Source organism: Xenopus tropicalis, chromosome 1 (assembly GCF_000004195.4).
Source record: "Xenopus tropicalis strain Nigerian chromosome 1, UCB_Xtro_10.0, whole genome shotgun sequence".
Classification (NCBI taxonomy): domain Eukaryota; kingdom Metazoa; phylum Chordata; class Amphibia; order Anura; family Pipidae; genus Xenopus; species Xenopus tropicalis.
In genome coordinates, this window is record NC_030677.2 from 212,853,858 (window position 1) to 212,876,708 (window position 22,851).

The 22,851-nt window shown below is 50.8% G+C and overlaps 3 protein-coding genes across 11 annotated transcripts; 1 reads left to right on the forward strand and 2 right to left on the reverse strand.

Annotated features, from left to right (window-relative positions):
• Nucleotides 1–1,865: 1,865 nt before the first annotated feature.
• Nucleotides 1,866–8,730, reverse strand: mtarc1 (mitochondrial amidoxime reducing component 1). 6 transcript variants are annotated; one of them, NM_001278436.2, is given in 9 exon segments: nt 2,290–2,317; nt 2,358–2,410; nt 2,459–2,512; nt 2,577–2,807; nt 2,908–2,974; nt 3,036–3,080; nt 3,121–3,175; nt 3,224–4,756; nt 8,533–8,730. In NM_001278436.2, a coding segment is annotated over 1 exon segment (1,038 nt). In that variant the 5' UTR covers nt 4,742–4,756; nt 8,533–8,730; the 3' UTR covers nt 2,290–2,317; nt 2,358–2,410; nt 2,459–2,512; nt 2,577–2,807; nt 2,908–2,974; nt 3,036–3,080; nt 3,121–3,175; nt 3,224–3,703.
• Nucleotides 2,089–3,360, forward strand: LOC116408229. Of its 4 annotated transcripts, none has more exons than XM_031894964.1 (3): nt 2,089–2,512; nt 2,552–2,692; nt 2,760–3,274. In XM_031894964.1, exons 1-3 carry the CDS (start codon nt 2,113–2,115, stop codon nt 3,251–3,253), a joined length of 1,035 nt encoding a protein of 344 aa, XP_031750824.1. In that variant the 5' UTR covers nt 2,089–2,112; the 3' UTR covers nt 3,254–3,274. The 4 variants fall into 4 exon arrangements, with proteins under 4 accessions (XP_031750824.1, XP_031750823.1, XP_031750825.1 ...); XM_031894963.1 differs by having other exon boundaries at nt 2,552–2,625; nt 2,657–3,274; XM_031894965.1 differs by lacking the exon at nt 2,552–2,692 and having other exon boundaries at nt 2,089–2,447; nt 2,760–3,360.
• A 3,580-nt stretch (nt 8,731–12,310) lies between the features above and the next one.
• Nucleotides 12,311–17,725, reverse strand: stoml2 (stomatin like 2). The gene is given in 10 exon segments (NM_001004808.1): nt 12,311–12,532; nt 12,617–12,745; nt 12,996–13,075; nt 13,593–13,737; nt 13,844–13,978; nt 14,066–14,167; nt 14,280–14,338; nt 14,548–14,647; nt 15,394–15,546; nt 17,635–17,725. Coding segments are annotated over 10 exon segments (1,053 nt in total). The 5' UTR covers nt 17,677–17,725; the 3' UTR covers nt 12,311–12,424.
• Between the last annotated feature and the right edge of the window lie 5,126 nt (nt 17,726–22,851).

Consider the following 22,851-nt stretch of genomic DNA (forward strand, 5'->3'; position numbering starts at 1 on the left):
CACAGGTACACGGGGCAATAATATGGCTGCTGGCACAGGTACACGGGGCAATAATATGGCTGCTGGCACAGGTACACGGGGCAATAATATGGCTGCTGGCACAGGTACACGGGGCAATAATATGGCTGCTGGCACAGGTACACGGGGCAATAATATGGCTGCTGGCACAGGTACACGGGGCAATAATATAGCTGCTGGCACAGGTACACGGGGCAATAATATGGCTGCTGGCACAGGTACACGGGGCAATAATATGGCTGCTGGCACAGGTACACGGGGCAATAATATGGCTGCTGGCACAGGTACACAGGGCAATAATATGGCTGCTGGCACAGGTACATGGGGCAATAATATGGTTGCTGGCACAGGTACACGGGGCAATAATATGGCTGCTGGCACAGGTACACGGGGCAATAATATGGCTGCTGGCACTCCAGCTCTGATAAAATGATATAAGAGCAAAGACAACTGAATTTTAGTGAGTTCAATAACTGTTTATCCTGTTCGGCCCGCGACCTAAAGTGTGTTTTGAATTTCGGCCCCCTGTGCAATCTTGTTTGACACCCCTGGGCTAGACCAATAGTTGCTAATTTGTGACCAAAAGTTTTGTATTTTTGGGCCACAGATAATGTTCTAAATCTGCTTCTGGGGTGTCGCAGCGCAGGCAGTTAGATGTAGGTAGGTGACCCATTTTGTATCGTTTAAGCGGGGTCAGATAGGATTTATGTAGGATTTGGAGTGCCATTTCTTGGTATTTACTTGATGTGAGAAGTTGCATTGAATGATTATGGAGTTTTAGTATATCTTACGTTGTTAGAAATGATGTTTTAATGAGGGGCGGGGTTATCTTGTGCTTAAATATATGGAACCCGTGGGGTTACAACTGCCTATGATTAAGTACCGTTGGGGTAGGGAACACGTAAGGCAGTTTGTTTTGGGGTTCGTATGTTTTTAATAGGGATTTTCAAATAATTTTGAAATTTGATTTTTGAATTTTTGTTAAGTTCTGGGATACTTTTGGTAGACGTGCCCTTTAATCTGGGGGCTGTGTCCCAATAATTCCGTCCCTGCTTGGCCGGCCATCTGAGATCCTTCTCTTGGATAAAATGTAAACCCTGTATTCTACCTTTCTTCGTCCTGTAAAGGGGAAATATGCCAGCCCCCCCTTAACAGAACCCATTTAATATGGAGACCCTGCACACCATGTACTGCTGGTTGGTATTCGGCATTGGTGAAAGTGAATCAGTGGCTAGTGGTGTTCAGGTTGCCAACTGGCCATTACTATTACTTTACTAGTGGGGGTCTCCATTAAGGCTACTGAAACATTATTAAATAAGCCCAATGGGATTGTTTGGCACCAATATGGATTCATGGCCTCGTTATTGTAGTGTCTGATTGTTACGGAGACACAAGAAATCATTCTTAGAACGGATTCTGGGGAGACGCACATCCTTAATTCTGAGCTTTCTGGATATGGGGTTGTCGGATGGGAGATCCCATTCCTGCAGTACAGTGCTGGTGTAACAGATCAATATCAATTTAGGGCCCCTCTCAGCTTGGGGAATAAGACGCTGTTTATCAGTCAGTGCCCCACTGGGCCCCCCCGGAGTCACAGGTTCTACCCCCCCTATAGATACCCCCCTGGCTGCTTCTACTGCAAATGTTGGAAATTGTTTCCCTTCTTTCTGCTGCCTGTTCCCACCCCACTAACTGCCATCCCTCCTGTCCATTTATACCGGCACTCCTGGGGCATCGGTGCCCACGTACCGACATCCATATCCGCCCGGACCCACAAGGAACCGACCCAATGTGCAGGGAGCACCAAGCCCTTTGGGGGTTTGCAGGTAGGACAGGCGGCTCTGACACTCATTAGAAATGGATTTATTGCCATTAATCACTAGTGCGGGTCCAGTTAAACAGCTGAATAGTAACAAGAATTAGTATCACAAGTCATTTTCCAGGAGTTTCCAGGCAGATCCAAAGCTGTGCAGCGGTACCAAGTGCAGTTCTGTAGGCCGGCCCAGGGAGCGCCAGTCAGTGGTTCTTCTTAGTGTAAAGTGTTCCTTAGCCAGTCAGGCTTGTATCTGTGGGCTGCTCTAGCCTGGCGGCCAAATGCTCAGTTACCTTACACAGGTCCATACACAGCATTCACAGGTCCATACACAGCATTCACAGGTCCATACCCAGTTACCTTACACAGGTCCATACCCAGTTACCATACACAGGTCCATACACAGCATTCACAGGTCCATACCCAGTTACCATTCACAGGTCCATACACAGCATTCACAGGTCCATACACAGCATTCACAGGTCCATACCCAGTTACCATACACAGGTCCATACACAGCATTCACAGGTCCATACCCAGTTACCATACACAACATTCACAGGTCCAGGTCCATACACAACATTCACAGGTCCAGGTCCATACACAGCATTCACAGGTCCATATACAGTTACCATACACAGCATTCACAGGTCCAGGTCCATACCAAGTTACCATACACAGGTCCATACAAAGCATACTTAGGTCCAGGTCCATACACAGGTCCATACACAGTTACCTTACACAGCATTCACAGGTCCAGGTCCATATACAGTTACCATACACAGCATTCACAGGTCCAGGTCCATATACAGTTACCATACACAGCATTCACAGGTCCAGGTCCATACACAGCATTCACAGGTCCAGGTCCATACACAGCATTCACAGGTCCATATACAGTTACCATACCCAGCATTCACAGGTCCAGGTCCATACCCAGTTACCATACACAACATTCACAGGTCCAGGTCCATACAGAGCATTCACAGGTCCAGGTCCATACCAAGTTACCATACACAGGTCCATACAAAGCATACACAGGTCCAGGTCCATACACAGCATTCACAGGTCCATACCCAGTTACCATACACAACATTCACAGGTCCAGGTCCATACACAGCATTCACAGGTCCAGGTCCATACACAGCCTTCACAGGTCCAGGCCCATACCCAGTTACCATACACAGCATTCACAGGTCCATACCCAGTTACCATACACAGCATTCACAGGTCCAGGTCCATACACAGCCTTCACAGGTCCGGGCCCATACCCAGTTACCATACACAGCATTCACAGGTCCATACCCAGTTACCATACACAGCATTCACAGGTCCAGGTCCATACACAGCATTCACAGGTCCATATACAGCATTCACAGGTCCAGGTCCATAACAAGTTACCATACACAGGTCCGTACATAGGCCCATACACAGAATGGCCACCTTTTTATTTCATGGTTCAGGCCACTGAAAGACAGCAGGTAGCCAAGCTCTGGCTCCTCTTTGCCTCCTCACCTGCCCATCGATGAGATCAATTCTTGTTGGGCGTTAAAAGGCGCAATGGTCCTGAGAGCCGGGTGTTCTGCACCCGATGTAACGTTAGTGAAGCCCGGTATAGCCGAGTGCCATAGTCTTTGTGCCGATTGCCTGGGATACAGGGCCTGGATATAGACCATCTCACAGTAATTAGAATTATATAGAGTAAAGTCGGAAGCAGCATTGCCAACGAGCCTAAATTTTTCATTGATTTAATCTGGTTATTACGGTTCTGGATCAGTTATGTTCTGAGTGTGCATTTCTATAACTTGGCCTGGTTAGACTTGGTCTCGTAGGCCAAGGTGGGCTAATTCCATTACTTGGGTCGAGGCCGTCTCAGTGGTGGCCCTTCCTGGTGACGCGATACACCGGATCTCCCACGCGGATGAGGCCGGTCTGCTCCACACCGTAGTACTGGCCAAAGAGAGGCGAGTTCTTGTACAGGTGCTTCAGGGAGGGGTCGCTCTGCCGAAAGGTTCTGAGGGTGTCGAGCGGCTCCTTGCGGGTTATAACTCCGCTCTCGGGGTTCACAGTGGTCAATACACAGCGGCCACAAGCCATTACTCTCTTCAGTCTGGTGGTGCCGAGCCTCACATTATCCCAGCTGTCCTCTGCAAAGGCCTCGCACCCCGACGCCACGATGCACGGCCGGAAGTTGGCCAAGGAGACCGGCTGCTCCAGGCGACCATTGAGTGCCTCCAGGGAGGTCTCGGATAAGAGCATGATGGGACTGGCATCGGGATAAGCAATGACGTCTTTATCTCGGAACAACTTCTCAACCTTCTTGGACTTCCGTGGTCGCATGACGCCGGCCTCAAAGTGAACCAAGCGGTAGGGTTGGCTGCTCTGGAAGTAAGTCGTAAGCCATTCGGACACCTGCTCACCGGAGTCTCTACCCTGGATGTCGTGGCCAAATACCCTGCAGTCCAGCACCCTATTAGTCTTGGGCAGCGGCAGTTGGATCAGAATCTCCTGCATCTCTGGGGCATTAAGGCACAAAGAATGACCATGAAAGGTGGCGGAGATGAGGACCATTCTAGGCTCTTGCCTGCCCGTCACCATGTTGCCCTCCTCGGTCACCACCAGCCAATGCCGGTCCTCCAGGTCCCCGCTCTTCAGGCCCAGAGTGGAACATTCAGCCTCCTGTACGGGCACCGCCCGGCACGACTTCACCGGGTATATCAGGAGCTGAGACACGGTGCCAACCTGTTCCAGTTCCTCCTCTTCACCTTGTCGCTTCCGCCACCATATCCACGAAGCAACGGCTGTGAGCCCCAGGCCGGCGGCACAGAGCAAGGGCAGGCGATGGCGGGATATAGACACAGCGGCAGCTCTCATTGCCCCCACTGTACCGGAAATGACCGTGTTGGACATCTTCACCCAAGGATCCTGCAATTACACAACTCTTATTATTTGGTGGTAGAGAAACAATATGGCAGCTCCCACCCATATGTAGAAATACAAATATACAGAGAAGGAATGTTCTGGGCACACAATAAGCTGTACCCCCATACTGTACTGTCTAAGGGAAACACTATGGCACCCCCTACCCATATGTATAAATACAAATATACAGAGAAGGAATGTTCTGGGCACACAATAAGCTGTACCCCCATACTGTACTGTCTAAGGGAAACACTATGGCATCCCCTACCCATATGTATAAATACAAATATACAGAGAAGGAATGTTCTGGGCACACAAAAAGCTGTACCCCCATACTGTACTGTCTAAGGGAAACACTATGGCACCCCCTACCTGTGACGTCCCTGAGCACGGGACCAGTCTATGGGCACATAAGCAGCACAGGGGCAGGTAACGGTACAACACAGCTTTAATAACAAGCAATCCCTTAGGCACAAACAAGGTGTAACTGCCCAACAAAGGCACAACTGTAGGGGGTATTTGTGGCCCAGTCCCTTATATTAGTCACTTGCAGCTCCCAGGCAGCCCAGTAACAGCTCCCCTCACAGTGAGGCTCCCAGTTGCACTTCTGTAGGTGGGGGGGATAACTGGCAGATTAACTTAACTGCTGGAGTGTAACTCAGGTGCTGGAGTGTAACTCAGGTGCTGGAGGAGGCACCTCCTACCCATATGTATAAATACAAATATACAGAGAAGGAATGTTCTGGGCACACAATAAGCTGTACCCCCATACTGTACTGTCTAAGGGAAACACTATGGCACCCCCTACCCATATGTATAAATACAAATATACAGAGAAGGAATGTTCTGGGCACACAATAAGCTGTACCCCCATACTGTACTGTCTAAGGGAAACACTATGGCACCCCCTACCCATATGTATAAATACAAATATACAGAGAGGGAATGTTCTGGGCACACAATAAGCTGTACCCCCATACTGTACTGTCTAAGGGAAACACTATGGCACCCCCTACCCATATGTATAAATACAAATATACAGAGAGGGAATGTTCTGGGCACACAATAAGCTGTACCCCCATACTGTACTATCTAAGGGAAACACTATGGCACCCCCTACCCATATGTATAAATACAAATATACAGAGAGGGAATGTTCTGGGCACACAATAAGCTGTACCCCCATACTGTACTGTCTAAGGGAAACACTATGGCACCCCCTACCCATATGTATAAATACAAATATACAGAGAAGGAATGTTCTGGGCACACAATAAGCTGTACCCCCATACTGTACTGTCTAAGGGAAACACTATGGCACCCCCTACCCATATGTATAAATACAAATATACAGAGAAGGAATGTTCTGGGCACACAATAAGCTGTACCCCCATACTGTACTGTCTAAGGGAAACACTATGGCACCCCCTACCCATATGTATAAATACAAATATACAGAGAGGGAATGCTCTGGGCACACAATAAGCTGTACCCCCATACTGTACTGTCTAAGGGAAACACTATGGCACCCCCTACCCATATGTATAAATACAAATATACAGAGAAGGAATGTTCTGGGCACACAATAAGCTGTACCCCCATACTGTACTGTCTAAGGGAAACACTATGGCTGTGAGTTCTGACTAATGAAGAGAAACTAATTACCCCGACTTTCAGCTTCCATGCACTTTGATATGGTTTACTTGGCTAATGATTAACGAGAGGATCTGTCGGTACCACGTGAGCGCTGCTGCGAGACAAACATTTTATGTGAAATGGTGCAACGAACAGCAACCATTGGAGTTATAACCAGGGAGAGAGTGACGTCACAATAGTGTAACTGGCAGATACCCCCAGGGGTAGAATTCAAGGGATCTGCTTCAATGCAAATATATACACTTTGTATTGTGTCTACCGCCATCATCCAATCACTGGACCCAAGGGCCGGTCGGGGTTGGCAGTTCATCTCTGTGGGCACAGGGCACAATGCTGGGGGGTGGGACTCACACAAGGGGGGTAAAGGGAAACAGTGGGGCCCAGAAGGTGAATTAATGGTGCATTTTAGGAACTGGGGGTTATGGGAATAAGTAAAGCTCCCAGCCCAAATAGACTTTTACCCTCTATTTATAGAGCCACGCCCTCCCCGCTGATGATGTGACAAAAGGGGCGGGTCTATAAATAGAGGGTAGAAGCTGGGTCGGGTTGGGAGTGGGCAGGTTAGGATTGGGTGCGGGCTGAGTTTTTCTTACTAGGGTGCAGTAATGTAACGATCATTGGCCGGGCCTGGGAGCAGCATGTGGAACCGGGGCCCCCCCTTCCGCCAGCGCTGGAACTAGGGGGGGGCAGAAGAGGCAGCTGCCTAGGGCGCAATGATTGGGGGGAACCCTTTCTGCCTACCCCTAGTCCTGCTACTTTGTCATTGCCCCCCGGCGCTTGTCATTAGCGGTGGAGGCAATGACCGATCGGATCGCGCCGTGCCGTTGGGGGAGGAGGAGGCCAACCGGGTTGCCTAGGGCGCCAGGTCGGCTTGGCCCGCCCCTGCCTTCCACTTCAGATGCGCTTTTCTCATTGGCTTTGAAGAAATGACTTTGTTAGGCAGCTCAGTGGGGCCCCCAGGGGGTGCAATTACACTCCTTGTATGTGCCATAAGCCTTCCTATAGGGGCACACAGAGGGTCGCAGCTGTAACTGTTATGTGGGGCTGGACTGCGCAGCCTGCTGTGTACTGATTGGCCAGTACTGGCCACAGGGCGCCAAATACCCCAAGGCACCAAATCTCTGTATATTTATTGTACATTATAAGATTGTACAGCACTGGGTATCCTTGCAGCGTCGGACTGGGGGGTGCAGCACCCACAACCCCTGCAGGGGCCCCCACTTGACCCCCTCCCCTGAGCGCACATTAATTAAACTTACCTTCAGCGCATCGGGGGAGGGAGATGAGTGGCCTGGCGGGGCTCCAGTGTGGATTGGTTCTGGGCCGACGGGGCCAACCGGGTTTTTTCCCAGTGCCCCCCCCCCAGCCCAGTCCGACCCTGTATCCTTATAGCACTAAATACATTTATACACACACACACATTATACCTACATTAAAGCCCCACCAATCACTTGCTTATCTGAGCAAAACATTAGGCTTCTGACCCCTTTAGAGAGTCTCAAATTAACTCTTTCTTATCTTTCCCTTTTGTCAAGTTGGAATATTGAAAACACAATGCAAAACCTATAAAAAAAAAAAAATAGTAATTATATATATATATATATATATATATATAGTAAAGGGTTCCAGAAAGGGAAAAGGGGCCCACACTGACCAGTCCCACCTGGGAATTTGCCAGTATCCCGGCAGGCCAGTCCCACCCTGGGCCATTATTTCCTATGTTTGCCCTGAGATAAGTGCACCCAGCGCAGGTACAGCCGCCCGTGGCCGAGGGTCCTTATGTGGCCCCTAATTGTGCCTCTGCACCCTTGTGTGTACCTATTATAGCTGGTAGCTCAGAGGGCATGCTGGGAGCTGTAGTTCAGTAACAGTTGGGGAGTCCCAGGTTGCAGAGCTCACCCCTATAGCTGTGCAGGGACGAAGGGTTTCAGTGTTACTTGCCCTTTAATAGTATTCCAGCAGCTCCGACACACCCCAGCAGGGATTATTTTCAGCTCAGTGGGCAGTAACGGCCTGTCCCACAGCACTAATGCCCCCCCAGCACTCACTGCCCCACAGCTGGCACTCACTGCCCCACAGCTGGCACTCAGGGAGGGAAGAAGTGCTGGGAAGTCAGAACTCACTGTATCCTCGATTCCTCTGGCAGTTTAGCTTCACAATGTAAACTTTGTCCTCTCTGCTTCTCAGCCCCACTCACTATGGCCAGGAATAAGGCTCAGTGCGAGAGGCCAGCCCCCCCTTCCCAGCCAGTCACGTGACCCAGAGGCGGAGATTCACAAGTATGCGATTGTGTGTGTGTGTTGCACATACTAAGTACATACAGCGCTCACACAGCATGGAACATAGTGGGGGTCATTTATAAACACTGGGCAAATGTGCACCTGGGCAGTAACCCCTGGCAACCAATCAGAAGTTTGCTCTCAGCACTCCATCTGCAGCTGGCTGGAAAAATCTAATCCCAGATTGGTTGCCATGGGTTACTGCCCTGGTGCACATTTGCCCAGTGTTTATAAATAAGCCCCAAGTGTAAATAAACAATGTTTATCATGGTTAAACTATAACTTTCATCGCCCCCTGAGAGATTTTGACATAAATCTGGCAGTTGTAGGTCAGGTGGGTCAGGCGCAGGTAGATTTGGGTCTGGGCGATGGGGCAGTGCTAGGCGGGCTGACAGTTTGTAGGGCCACACAGCAGTGATATATATATATATATATATATATACCCTATATACATGTATGTCCTAGCTAATGTATATATACATGTATACCCTAGCTGATTATATATATATACACACACACACACATATGTATACCCTAGCTGATATATATACACACACACACACATATGTATACCCTAGCTGATATATATACACATATATGCTCTGATACTCAGTAATGGAGCCGTCTCATTGGTCAGATGGACAAGCCAGTGATTTTGGGGTACACTCAGGCCCGGTATCAGGGGAGTCAGGAAGGGCCCAGCTGGAGTTGGGGGCCCAGAGTTGTGGATAATTGAATTCCCTCGGTTTCTTGGATTTCCCTCTTTAGCTTCCATATAGGGTTTCCCCTCTCCTCTCTGGGAACTCTGGGTACGGAGGCGGGGCATGATCTTACTGGGCGGGACAGTGACATCACAGGGGCAGCCAGCCAGCCAGCCAGCCAATGCCTCCCATCCTTGTGCCAAATGCAGCAAAATGACCCACTAACATCCCAACCAGTACCCTGGGCACTAACACCTGGCCCACAGATTCATGTACACACTATGCTTTTCTATGGGCTGTTCTGATTGGTGCATATCATGTAAAGCATCGGCATGTACCAATGGGTTTGTGCCACGGGGGGGGGGCAGGGAGATATGGAGCCCTATGGAGGCTTAGAATAGTAGAGGAATAGAATAGTCAGTGACAGCCTGTCCTTGGCACATTTTCAAGGGAAAGTTATTCCCCTCATTGTTTTCTGTTTCACCCAGTTTCAAGGGGAAGTTAATCCCATCATTGTTTTCTGTTTCACCCAGTTTCAAGGGGAAGTTAATCCCATCATTGTTTTCTGTTTCACCCAGTTTCAAGGGGAAGTTAATCCCATCATTGTTTTCTGTTTCACCCAGTTTCAAGGGGAAGTTAATCCCATCATTGTTTTCTGTTTCACCCAGTTTCAAGGGGAAGTTAATCCCATCATTGTTTTCTGTTTCACCCAGTTTCAAGGGGAAGTTAATCCCATCATTGTTTTCTGTTTCACCCAGTTTCAAGGGGAAGTTAATCCCATCATTGTTTTCTGTTTCACCCAGTTTCAAGGGGAAGTTATTCCCCTCATTGTTTTCTGTTTCACCCAGTTTCAAGGGAAAGTTATTCCCCTCATTGTTTTCTGTTTCACCCAGTTTCAAGGGGAAGTTATTCCCCTCATTGTTTTCTGTTTCACCCAGTTTCAAGGGAAAGTTATTCCCCTCATTGTTTTCTGTTTCACCCAGTTTCAAGGGAAAGTTATTCCCCTCATTGTTTTCTGTTTCACCCAGTTTCAAGGGGAAGTTATTCCCCTCATTGTTTTCTGTTTCACCCAGTTTCAAGGGGAAGTTAATCCCCTCATTGTTTTGTTTCACCCAGTTTCAAGGGGAAGTTATTCCCCTCATTGTTTTCTGTTTCACCCAGTTTCAAGGGGAAGTTAATCCCCTCATTGTTTCTGTTTCACCCAGTTTCAAGGGGAAGTTAATCCCCTCATTGTTTTCTGTTTCACCCAGTTTCAAGGGGAAGTTAATCCCCTCATTAGGTTGGCAAAACCTCTACCCTTCTGCATAATACACAAGTACGACAGGAGTCACGTGACAGTGATGACATCACTAAGCACCATTTATAAGGATACAGTTCACAGGATATTGTGTATAATAGGCAGTTCTAGCACAATGTGCACCTCCCATGTCTACTCTCCCATAATTCCCTGCTTACATAGGCAAGTGGAAAAGGAAGGATTTGGCAATTAGGAGGGGCGGATGATTTATTGGGGGGAGAATATCAGAGAAATGGCTCCTTCAGGGCCCTTCAGTTAATAGAGCTTCTCCAGCAGAATCCTGCATTGTAATCTGTTTTTCCCATGGGGCTAGCCATATTCTTCATTTCCCAGGGTGCCACAGCCATGTGACCTGTGCTCTGATAAACTTCAGTCTCACTTTACTGCTGCGCTGCAAGTTGGAGTGATATCCCCCAACCTCACCCCCAGCAGCCGATCAGCAGAACAATGGGAAGGGAGCAAGATAGCAGCTCCCAGTAGGTATCAGAATAGCACTCAATAGTAAGAAATCCAAGTCCGGCTTGGGACTCCTCCAGTTACATGGGAGTAGGAGAAACAATAGGTTAGCTGAAAGCAGTTCTAATGTGTAACGCTGGCTCCTTCTGAAAGCTCAGACTCAGGCACAAGTTTTTTTTTTTTTTTGTAAACTTCTCTGGAGGGGGCAAAATGGTGGGGGGAAGCTTAGCCATAATGAAAATCCACCCAGGACAAACGCCAATTGACTTAAATGCATTCCACACATTTTTTGGCAAAGTGAAACAGGAGAGATTCACTCACAAGTCCTTATCAGCAGGGGGCGCTGACAGTGCAGCAGAGCTCTTACCTGAATGTATTGCGCTCTTTATGGCATTTATGATATAATCCTAGGGTACCACTGCCCCCATAGCTACCAGCTACACATTTAACGCACTCAACAAGCTCCTACAAGTAAGTGCATGTATGAAATGGGTCGCTGTTACTGTTTTTGTGGCATTTCATTGTACGATAATAAAGTGTATTTATTTAGTATATATCATATAGTATAAGTCAGGCTTTTCCATATCAAGCAAATAAATACACTTCTGTTCATAACCTGTACAGAGAGATACCATAAAACTATGGCACATAGGGATTCCCCTGTATAAGCACAATTCAGCAGGAACAGCCCCCTAAGTTTGCCCATAGCCTGTACAGAGAGATACCATAAAACTATGGCACATAGGGATTCCCCTGTATAAGCACAATTCAGCAGGAACAGCCCCCTAAGTTTGCCCATAGCCTGTACAGAGAGATACCATAAAACTATGGCACATAGGGATTCCCCTGTACTAAGCACAATTCAGCAGGAACAGCCCCCTAAGTTTGCCCATAGCCTGTACAGAGAGATACCATAAAACTATGGCACATAGGGATTCCCCTGTACTAAGCACAATTCAGCAGGAACAGCCCCCTAAGTTTGCCCATAGCCTGTACAGAGAGATACATAGGCTATATACAGGAGCACATAGGGTAAGTGGGGGTGCCTGTAGGGAATGGGGGGAGCCCTAGGATTCAGTGATTTATCACTAGACGCGTGAGGCTCTGTCCTTTTACCGCTCCATCCCAGCAGTTACACCCGAGAGGAAGAAGAGCCCGAGACACACAATCCCAATAATAATATATTACATAAATGAAATTCCATTAAAAAAAATAATCAATGAGCCCGACATTGTATAGAGGTAAGAGTCCCGGCTGGCAGCCACGAGGTTCAGTTGCACGGCTAACTCTGGCTCTGCCCTTGTGTCTCGGTGCCCATTGTGCCGTCACTCAGGGTGGGGCTGCTCTGCGCTAACTGCTGCTGGGTCATTTTCCCATAAATGCCCATTGCCTGGGGGAGAGAAGAGAAGACGAGGGTTAGATGCTATGTCCCCTGGGAAAGTGCCTCAGGGGCAATGATGGGGGCAGCTCTTACCTGGGCCACCATGCTGCTTATGTCTCCGGTGTTGGTTGGAAGTAGAATGGTGTTGGATTCCTTGGCGAGCTTGGAGAAGGCCAACACGTACTGCTCAGCCACGGTGAGGGAGGCGGCTGCATTGCCATTCTGGTGGGGGGAAGAGATAATACTCATTGGCTTGTACTGGGGGGGTCTGGGCACCCCCTATAGTAACTGCAGTTAAAATGTCCTGATTAAACATTATTTCCATAGTAACCACTGCCCCTCTCCTGCTTGTCACATGACTGTGGGAGGGGCTTGCCTAGAGCGCCCCTTAGATTTGCCCTGGTACTGCCTACAGGTTTAACATTAGTTACAGGGTATTTAACCACTCGGGGTATCAGTTGTGCAGCTTTACCTGCTGTGTCAGGGCCTCTGCCAGCATCCGGATGGCGTCTCCGCGAGCCTTTGCTTTCGCCAGGATGGCATTGGCCTCACCTAATGGGGACAAATAGACCAAGTCAGTATAAGTATTATGTGCCCAGTGCCAGCCTCTCTGCTTGGTTTTGCAAACAGGTGCTATTTTTGATGACTGTGCCAATCCCCGGAGCCCAATATTGATTGGACCAATCCCCGGAGCCCCCTGATGACTGCACCAATCCCCGGAGCCCCCTGATGACTGCACCAATCCCCGGAGCCCCCTGATGACTGCACCAATCCCCGGAGCCCCCTGATGACTGCACCAATCCCCGGAGCCCCCTGATTATGATGGACCTATCCCCGGAGCCCCCTGATTATGATGGACCTATCCCCGGAGCCCCCTGATTATGATGGACCTATACCTAAAACCTAATGCAGCCTCTTTTGTGATTGGGATGTGAGCCCTTTGTCTCCCCATTTTCCCACAGTCCCAACCCAGGGCACAGAATGCAGATGGTGCTGTGCCCAATCCAAGTAGCTCCACCTGCTTTTCTCATGCCCCGCCCATCTCCGGGAGTAACACCGGATCCCTTACCCGCAGCTTTATTTATCTGCTCTGCCCGCTCAGCCTCGGAGGCCAGGATCTGGGCTTGCTTCTGTCCTTCTGCCACATTTATGGCCGACTCTCTGGTCCCCTCAGACTCCAGCACCATCGCCCTCTTCCTTCTCTCCGCCTCCACCTGTGGGAGGAGCCAGACACTCAGACACAAGTGGGGAACGGCTGCCAGACGCTGGCGCAGGGAACAAACTGCCACCAATCACCCCAAGGGGTCGGCCCAGACCCACCTGCATCTGCATGGCTTCCTTGACCTTGGGGGGGACGTGGATGTCCTTGATCTCGTATCTCAGGCACTTGATGCCCCAGTAGTCCGATGCCTGGTTTATTGCATCCACGATGTTGGCATTGAGGGATTCTCTCTCCTGGATGGGAACAGCTTCTATAAACCTTCCTCTTTATACAGAGAGACCCCCAGATCCCCCCCCTCGGGTGAACACAAATGGACTCACCCTGAAGACCTTGTCCAGAGTCAGTTTGCCCAACTCAGAGCGCATGGTGGTCTGTGCCAACTGGGTGACTGCGTATTCCGGGTCCTCCACCCCGTAACTTGCCTGGGGATAGGGAAGAAAGCGATTCCCACTGAAACTGAGACCAACTGCAACATGTAGCCAGGCTACAGAACTCAAACAAAGGCAACACCGGAGAGACTATGGGAGACGGTACCTTGTATGGGTCCATGATCCGGAGGTACAGAACCCCGTCTATCTGCAGGGTGACGTTATCTGCAGGGCAAAAAGGCACAATGACTAAACAGTCATTCCTAAGGGCAAGTAAACCCAAATACCCACTGAAAGGGGCAGATACTGCTTTTAATTACTGTTACAAATAACCAAAACAATTATGTAACATAACCCTCCCCCCCCCCCATTTAGTATCGCCTACAGAGATGTTGACATGTCTGAGCTGTGATTGGATCCTATCGGCCCCTCACCGAGTGACACCGCCGACTGCTCGGGGACATTGATGACGATTTCCTTCAGGCTCTGCACGTAGCGGATCCGATCCAGGATAGGGATGAGCACATTCAGGCCCTGAAAGGGTGAAATGCTGGGGGTTCAGTAACAGCTTAGGGGGGATATTACACCATTGGAACACTGAGCAGTTTTGGCAAATGGGTGGGGGGCAAATGGCTGGGGGGGGGGGGTGGCCAAATGCCCCAACCCCTGCCCCCCCATTGCCTGCTACAACAACACTGATTAAAAACTGCCACATTGACCACCCAACAAGCACCTCCAGTCCCTGGGGCAAACAATTACATGAGCCAAATTGCCCCGAATCCCAAGGGCAACTGCCCCAACAGATGAGCTGCAAGTGACCGGCATCAGACTGGCTTTTTCAGTAGCCCCCCCTTCTGCAGGTCCCCAGATTCTAAACATACACCCCAGTAGCGGAGCCCCCCGCGCCCCTTTCTGGTTATGTCCCACTGGTAAATTTCAAAAACACAGAACTGGGCACATTTTTCTCTATTATGTCGTTTTATTTTCTCGCCGAAAGAAGATTAAAGGACAAGTAAACCAGGGAAAGACATTTTCAGCCATGTTGTAGAGTGCGGATAATGAAACCAGTGGCCCTGTTATTTCTAGGGAATGGCTTAACCGTAAATTGTTGTAGTTCAACCATTATTGTCTCATCTCCTGTTTCACTGCGGTTCTATAGAAGCCGTTTATCTGGTACTGGGGGTAATTAAGGGCCATATTACCCCTATGCCTGCAGTCTCACACATGTAGGTGTAGCCCCATTGTTTGGCCAATGGGTTAGTGAAGGGGCAGATACTCACAGGCTCCAGTATGCGGTGGAAGCGCCCCATTCGTTCTATCACCCAGGCCTCCTGCTGGGGCACAAACAGCACGACGGTGTTCATGGGGAGGCCGGAGGACAAGCACCGCTGGGCCTCTCTATTCCACGTTCTGGGGTAATGTACTTGGGAGCCCTGGGGGTATAAGGAGAGACGGGTTATAGGCAGGTAAGTTCCCTGAAACTGCCCCACAGTACAACCCACAGCAGCCCCTGCCCACAACCCTGCCCCACATTCAGTAGAACCCTGGCACCTCGAGTGAGAGGGAATGAGAGAGGGGTATCAGGGGGCATGGAAGCTTTCATTGGCTGGATTCTGCCCTACAGCCTTTATCCTGGGGCAATAATGCACATCGGCGATACTATATCCTGGGGCAATACTGCACATCCGCGATACTATATCCTGGGGCAATACTGCACATCCGCGATACTATATCCTGGGGCAATACTGCACATCCGCGATACTATATCCTGGGGCAATACTGCACATCCGCGATACTATATCCTGGGGCAATACTGCACAACCGCGATACTATATCCTGGGGCAATACTGCACATCCGCGATACTATATCCTGGGGCAATACTAGCATAATATAGAACAATGGTAATATCTATAATATAATGCAGAAATTAGACCTGGGATAAAAAGGACTATAAAAGTGGTCAGCATGGGGGGTGGATACAGTAAGAGCGGGGTGGGTCCCATAATATGGGGGGGGGGGGGGACTTGCTGGGGTGGATCCCTTAAGAGTGGGGATAAAGTCAGCGCCAGCATGATCAGGAATGGACAAGTCAGGGGCACATACAGGCTGCCAGTCAGTGCAGGATCTTGATGCCGCTGCAGCGTTGCATTAAACAGAAGCAAAGATGCCCCATCTGCCTGTCACCATTCCTAGGGGTATTTAATGAAGGTGGCTTCGCCATATAGATAAATTACTGTATATAAATTCCACATGCTCTGTATCGCTGTATGGACATACAGGGTTTAATATATACCGTAGCGGAGCTTAGTGGGGGCTCATTCTGCTGTATAAGAGTAAAGCTGAGTACCCACATAGGGTTAATGACTAAATATAGGAGTGGGGCTGTACCACTATAAGTATAGGGGGATATAACACTCACACTGGGTTAGTGATTATATATAGGAGTGGGGCTGTACCACTATAAGTATAGGGGGATATAACACTCACACTGGGTGATTATATATAGGAGTGGGGCTGTACCACTATAAGTATAGGGGGATATAACACTCACACTGGGTGATTATATATAGGAGTGGGGCTGTACCACTATAAGTATAGGGGGATATAACACTCACACTGGGTGATTATATATAGGAGTGGGGCTGTACCACTATAAGTATAGGGGGATATAACACTCAGACTGGGTTAGTGATTATATATAGGAGTGGGGCTGTACCACTATAAGTATAGGGGGATATAACACTCACACTGGGGCTGTACCACTATAAGTATAGGGGGATATAACCCTCACACTGGGGCTGTACCACTATAAGTATAGGGGGATATAACACTCACACTGGGGCTGTACCACTATAAGTATAGGGGGATATAACACTCACACTGGGGCTGTACCACTATAAGTATAGGGGGATATAACACTCACACTGGGGCTGTACCACTATAAGTATAGGGGGATATAACACTCACCTGGGGCTGTACCACTATAAGTATAGGGGATATAACCCTCACACTGGGGCTGTACCACTATAAGTATAGGGGGATATAACACTCACACTGGGGCTGTACCACTATAAGTATAGGGGGATATAACCCTCACACTGGGGCTGTACCACTATAAGTATAGGGGGATATAACACTCACACTGGGGCTGTACCACTATAAGTATAGGGGGATATAACCCTCACACTGGGGCTGTACCACTATAAGTATAGGGGGATATAACACTCACACTGGGGCTGTACCACTATAAGTATAGGGGGATATAACCCTCACACTGGGGCTGTACCACTATAAGTATAGGGGGATATAACACTCACACTGGGGCTGTACCACTATAAGTATAGGGGGATATAACACTCACACTGGGGCTGTACCACTATGAAGTCATCCCTCATTCTCACCAGGTTTATAGGGATTTGTGGGTCAGATCCATTAGGGGGGGGGGGTTTCTCTACAGGTTCACAGACATTATATGGGAAAGCCAATCCCATTGGTACCATTACATTACGGGGCCACTTACCCGCAGCAGGAGGCTCCCCGCCCGACTGACCGCTCGGAACATGCCGCTCCCCGCTCCTGTGTGCCCGGCACTGCCCGGCCTGTCCCTTCCCTTCCGGCGCTGTCTGATTGCGTCACCGCCCTCCCTTCTATTTGTGCGAAACCAACTTAGGATTGGCAGGCATCTAGTGACGTCACTGGGAGGGCGACTTAGGACTGGCTGGAGCTCCGTGACGTACACGAGTGGGAGGGGCCTGCAAGATGTTGATGAGCAGGTGGATTTGCCTGTACTTGATGCAACTGGCTGTAACTCTGATACCTACCCCCCCTGTGTGTCTGATACCTACCCCCCCTGTGTGTCTGATACCTACCCCCCCTGTGTGTCTGATACCTACCCCCCCTGTGTGTCTGATACCTACCCCCCCTGTGTGTCTGATACCTACCCCCCCTGTGTGTCTGATACCTACCCCCCCTGTGTGTCTGATACCTACCCCCCTGTGTGTCTGATACCTACCCCCCTGTGTGTCTGATACCTACCCCCCCTGTGTGTCTGATACCTACCCCCCCCTGTGTCTGATACCTACCCCCTGTGTGTCTGATACCTACCCCCCCTGTGTGTCTGATACCTACCCCCCCTGTGTGTCTGATACCTACCCCCCCTGTGTGTCTGATACCTACCCCCCCTGTGCCCCCCCTGTGTGTCTGATACCTACCCCCCCTGTGCCCCCCCCTGTGTGTCTGATACCTACCCCCCCTGTGCCCCCCCCCTGTGTGTCTGATACCTACCCCCCCCTGTGCCCCCCCCCTGTGTGTCTGATACCTACCCCCCCCTGTGCCCCCCCCCTGTGTGTCTGATACCTACCCCCCCTGTGCCCCCCCTGTGTGTCTGATACCTACCCCCCCCTGTGTGTCTGATGACCTACCCCCCTGTGTGTCTGATACCTACCCCCCCCCTGTGCCCCCCCCTGTGTGTCTGATACCTTCCCCCCCCCTGTGTCTGATACCTACCCCCCCCCTGTGTGTCTGATACCTACCCCCCCCTGTGCCCCCCCCGTGTGTCTGAACCTACCCCCCTGTGTGTCTGATACCTACCCCCCTGTGTGTCTGATACCTACCCCCCCTGTGTGTCTGATACCTACCCCCCCGTGTGGTCTGATACTTACCCCCCCCTGTGTGTCTGATACCTACCCCCCCTGTGTGTCTGATACCTACCCCCCCTGTGCCCCCCCCTGTGTGTCTGATACCTACCCCCCTGTGCCCCCCCCTGTGTGTCTGATACCTACCCCCCCTGTGCCGCCCCCTGTGTGTCTGATACCTACCCCCCTGTGCCCCCCCCGTGTGTCTGATACCTACCCCCGCCGTGTGTCTGATACCTACCCCCCCCGTGCCCCCCCTGTGTGTCTGATACCTACCCCCCCTGTGCCCCCCCCTGTGTGTCTGATACCTACCCCCCCTGTGCCCCCCTGTGTGTCTGATACCTACCCCCCCTGTGCCCCCCCCTGTGTGTCTGATACCTACCCCCCTGTGCCCCCCCTGTGTGTCTGATACCTACCCCCCTGTGCCCCCCCCTGTGTGTCTGATACCTACCCCCCTGTGCCCCCCCCTGTGTGTCTGATACCTACCCCCCCTGTGCCCCCCCTGTGTGTCTGATACCTACCCCCCCGTGTGTCTGATACCTACCCCCCCTGTGCCCCCCCTGTGTCTGATACCTACCCCCCGTGCCCCCCCTGTGTGTCTGATACCTACCCCCCCTGTGCCCCCCCCTGTGTGTCTGATACCTACCCCCCCTGTGCCCCCCTGTGTGTCTGATACCTACCCCCCCTGTGCCCCCCCGTGTGTGTCTGATACCTACCCCCCCCTGTGTGTCTGATACCTACCCCCCTGTGTGTGTGTCTGATACCTACCCCCCCGTGCCCCCCCCTGTGTGTCTGATACCTACCCCCCCCCCCCCTGTGTTGATACCTACCCCCCCCTGTGTGTCTGATACCTACCCCCCCCGTGCCCCCCCTGTGTGTCTGATACCTACCCCCCCCCCCTGTTGCCCCCCCCGTCCCCCGTGTGTCTGATACCTCCCCCCCGTGCCCCCTCTGTGTGTCTGATACCTACCCCCCCCTGTGCCCCCTCTGTGTGTCTGATACCTACCCCCCCTGTGCCCCCTCTCGTGTGTCTGATACCTACCCCCCCCTGTGTGTCTGATACCTACCCCCCCCTGTGCCCCCCCTCTGTGTGTCTGATACCTACCCCCCCTGTGCCCCCTCTGTGTGTCTGATACCTACCCCCCCCATGTGTGTACTGGCACCCCCTGTGCCCCCCCATGTGTGTACTGGCACCCCCTGTGCCCCCCCATGTGTGTACTGGCACCCCTGTGCCCCCCCCCCGTGTGTCTGGCACCCCCTGTGCCCCCCCCGTGTGTCCTGGCACCCCCTGTGCCCCCCCCGTGTGTCCTGGCACCCCCTGTGCCCCCCCCGTGTGTACTGGCACCCCCTGTGCCCCCTCTGTATGTCTGGCACTGAGTACCTCTGGGAAGGGACTGGGGCTGTGGGATAGCAGGTATAGTAGGGAGAGATGGTGCCTATAGTAGCAGTGGGGGGATAATAGCCTCTGGGAAGGGACTGGGGCTGTGGGATAGCAGGTATAGTAGGGACAGATGGTGCCTATAGTAGCAGTGGGGGAATAATAGCCTCTGGGAAGGGACTGGGGCTGTGGGATAGCAGGTATAGTAGGGAGAGATGGTGCCTATAGTAGCAGTGGGGGATAATAGCCTCTGGGAAGGGACTGGGGCTGTGGGATAGCAGGTATAGTAGGGAGAGATGGTGCCTATAGTAGCAGTGGGGGGATAATAGCCTCTGGGAAGGGACTGGGGCTGTGGGATAGCAGGTATAGTAGGGAGAGATGGTGCCTATAGTAGCAGTGGGGGGATAATAGCCTCTGGGAAGGGACTGGGGCTGTGGGATAGCAGGTATAGTAGGGAGAGATGGTGCCTATAGTAGCAGTGGGGGGGATAATAGCCTCTGGGAAGGGACTGGGGCTGTGGGATAGCAGGTATAGTAGGGAGAGATGGTGCCTATAGTAGCAGTGGGGGGATAATAGCCTCTGGGAAGGGACTGGGGCTGTGGGATAGCAGGTATAGTAGGGAGAGATGGTGCCTATAGTAGCAGTGGGGGATAACAGCCTCTGGGAAGGGACTGGGGCTGTGGGATAGCAGGTATAGTAGGGAGAGATGGTGCCTATAGTAGCAGTGGGGGGGATAATAGCCTCTGGGAAGGGACTGGGGCTGTGGGATAGCAGGTATAGTAGGGAGAGATGGTGCCTATAGTAGCAGTGGGGGGATAATAGCCTCTGGGAAGGGACTGGGGCTGTGGGATAGCAGGTATAGTAGGGAGAGAATTTTATTAAAATATATTAAACAAATAGAATTAAACAATAATTACATTTCAATCAAGCAAAAAACAAAACAAAAACAAACAAACATATAAATCAATATCACAAAAAACAAAGCGTACCTCCCTCCAAAGCATCTTATTTCTTACAGATCATTATAAAACACATATCAAGAGGCATCTTTATGTTTCTTTTTTTGAAAATTGTCCAAACATTTCCCAGCAGACCGTTTAACCTGTACCCGCACACCTGCCCCCTGACTCTCCATCACATCTTGCTCCCCCAACTCCCCTTCCTCCAGTGACTCCTTTTCTGCCCCCTGAGACTGAAAAGCCCCTTCCCTTTTGCTCTTCTTCCTGCTGGAGATGATATCAGATGAGAGACTTTTCCTTTTCTCCCTCTCCTCCTCCTCCTCCTCCATTCTCTCCAACTCTACCTGTTCCTCTGCTAAATCCCCCCATGACTTCCCTCCTGGCAAAACAAACCTATTTTCAGTTGGGAGGGTAATTACACCCGGGCACTGAGCCTCCTTAGCTTTATTATATTTGCTGCCCACCACTATCCAACCATCCCCTCCACCTCCCTCCTCTTGGGATGCCTGTACCACTGCCTGTTTGTTCTCTCTCTCCTTCCCTCTCACCTCTGTTGGGCGCCCCCTGTCTGTCTCTTTTGCCCCACCTGCCCTCTCCTCCCCCCTTCCCTCAGTCTGGGGCAAGTTCTCCCCTGGCATTGGGGTACTCATTACTTTTTCCAGATTGGGACAAGCCTTCCTAATGTTGCGCCAGGCGTCGGGGCAGGCCCTATAAGCATGGCCGGATTGCATACACAGGTTACACTTTATGGCCTTTACACACTCCTTGCTTGGGTGCCCAGTCTCCCCACACAAAGCACATTTCTGTATGTTACACTTTACAGCATAATGCCTGTTGGACCCACATTTATAGCATAGCCTGGGCTGGCCCACATAGAAACAGACACCCCTTGCTTTCCCAATGAAAAAGGAATTTGGGAGATGTTTCTGAACATTCTGATCCACATGCAGTTTTACTTGGACTTTATACCCCCCTACCCAGAATCCCTCCTCATCAAACACCGGCTCCAGGGGGGATAGGACTTTATACCCCCCTACCCAGAATCCCTCCTCATCAAACACCGGCTCCAGGGGGGATAGGACAGTGCACTGGCGCCGGAGCCATATGAGGATGTCCTGCTCATGCACTGTCTCTCTCTTCATGATAATGGTGACCAGTTTGGTTTCGGGTTTGGACACCGGTATTACCCTAAACCCCTCCCACTCCTTGGCCTCTTTACTCAGATGGTACCGCCTCCAGAACTCCTCTAACCCTTGGGATAAGTTATAGCTTAAATCAAACTCTGTGTCTGTGACACTCAGCAAGGCATAAACGTCCTGTGGGGTAAAACCCAGCAACTGTTTAATGATGTTTCTGCCCACAAACCTGCGCCCCGGGAAATCCTCCCTCTCTTTCTCCCACTTAATTTTCACAACATTCTTCCTCTTATCAAACTCATCATCAAACTCATCATCCTGCTCACGTGCAAAGAATCTCCTTCCCTCCCAAACACTGCCCCCCGCAGCCCCAGCAACACTCTCAGTCCCCCCATGCACATTGCTTTCCCCAGCAGAATAAACTACATTTTTTCCTTCCCCTCCCCCCTCAGTCACACACGTTGCATTACCTGCAATCACCTGCACCTCAGCCCTCATCCCACTCACGGCAGCTGCACACACACCATCAGTATTGGAAAGACCGTTACTATGCACAGTATCAGTAGCAACGCTACATTCTGCAACAGTTTTTGAAACCTCAGTCTCTTTGAGCAGTTCAGCGACTTTAAG

Bases quoted from the DNA above. Each gene is read 5' to 3' on its own strand.
- LOC116408229 (XM_031894963.1), top strand. From the start codon at position 2,113: ATGCTCAGTTACCTTACACAGGTCCATACACAGCATTCACAGGTCCAT. The intron at 2,513-2,551 runs GTCCATACAAAG...GTCCATACACAG, and splicing joins TACCAAGTTACCATACACAG to GTCCATACACAGTTACCTTA. The intron at 2,626-2,656 runs GTCCAGGTCCAT...TACCATACACAG, and splicing joins ACCATACACAGCATTCACAG to CATTCACAGGTCCAGGTCCA.
- mtarc1 (XM_031896729.1), bottom strand. From the start codon at position 4,741: ATGTCCAACACGGTCATTTCCGGTACAGTGGGGGCAATGAGAGCTGCC.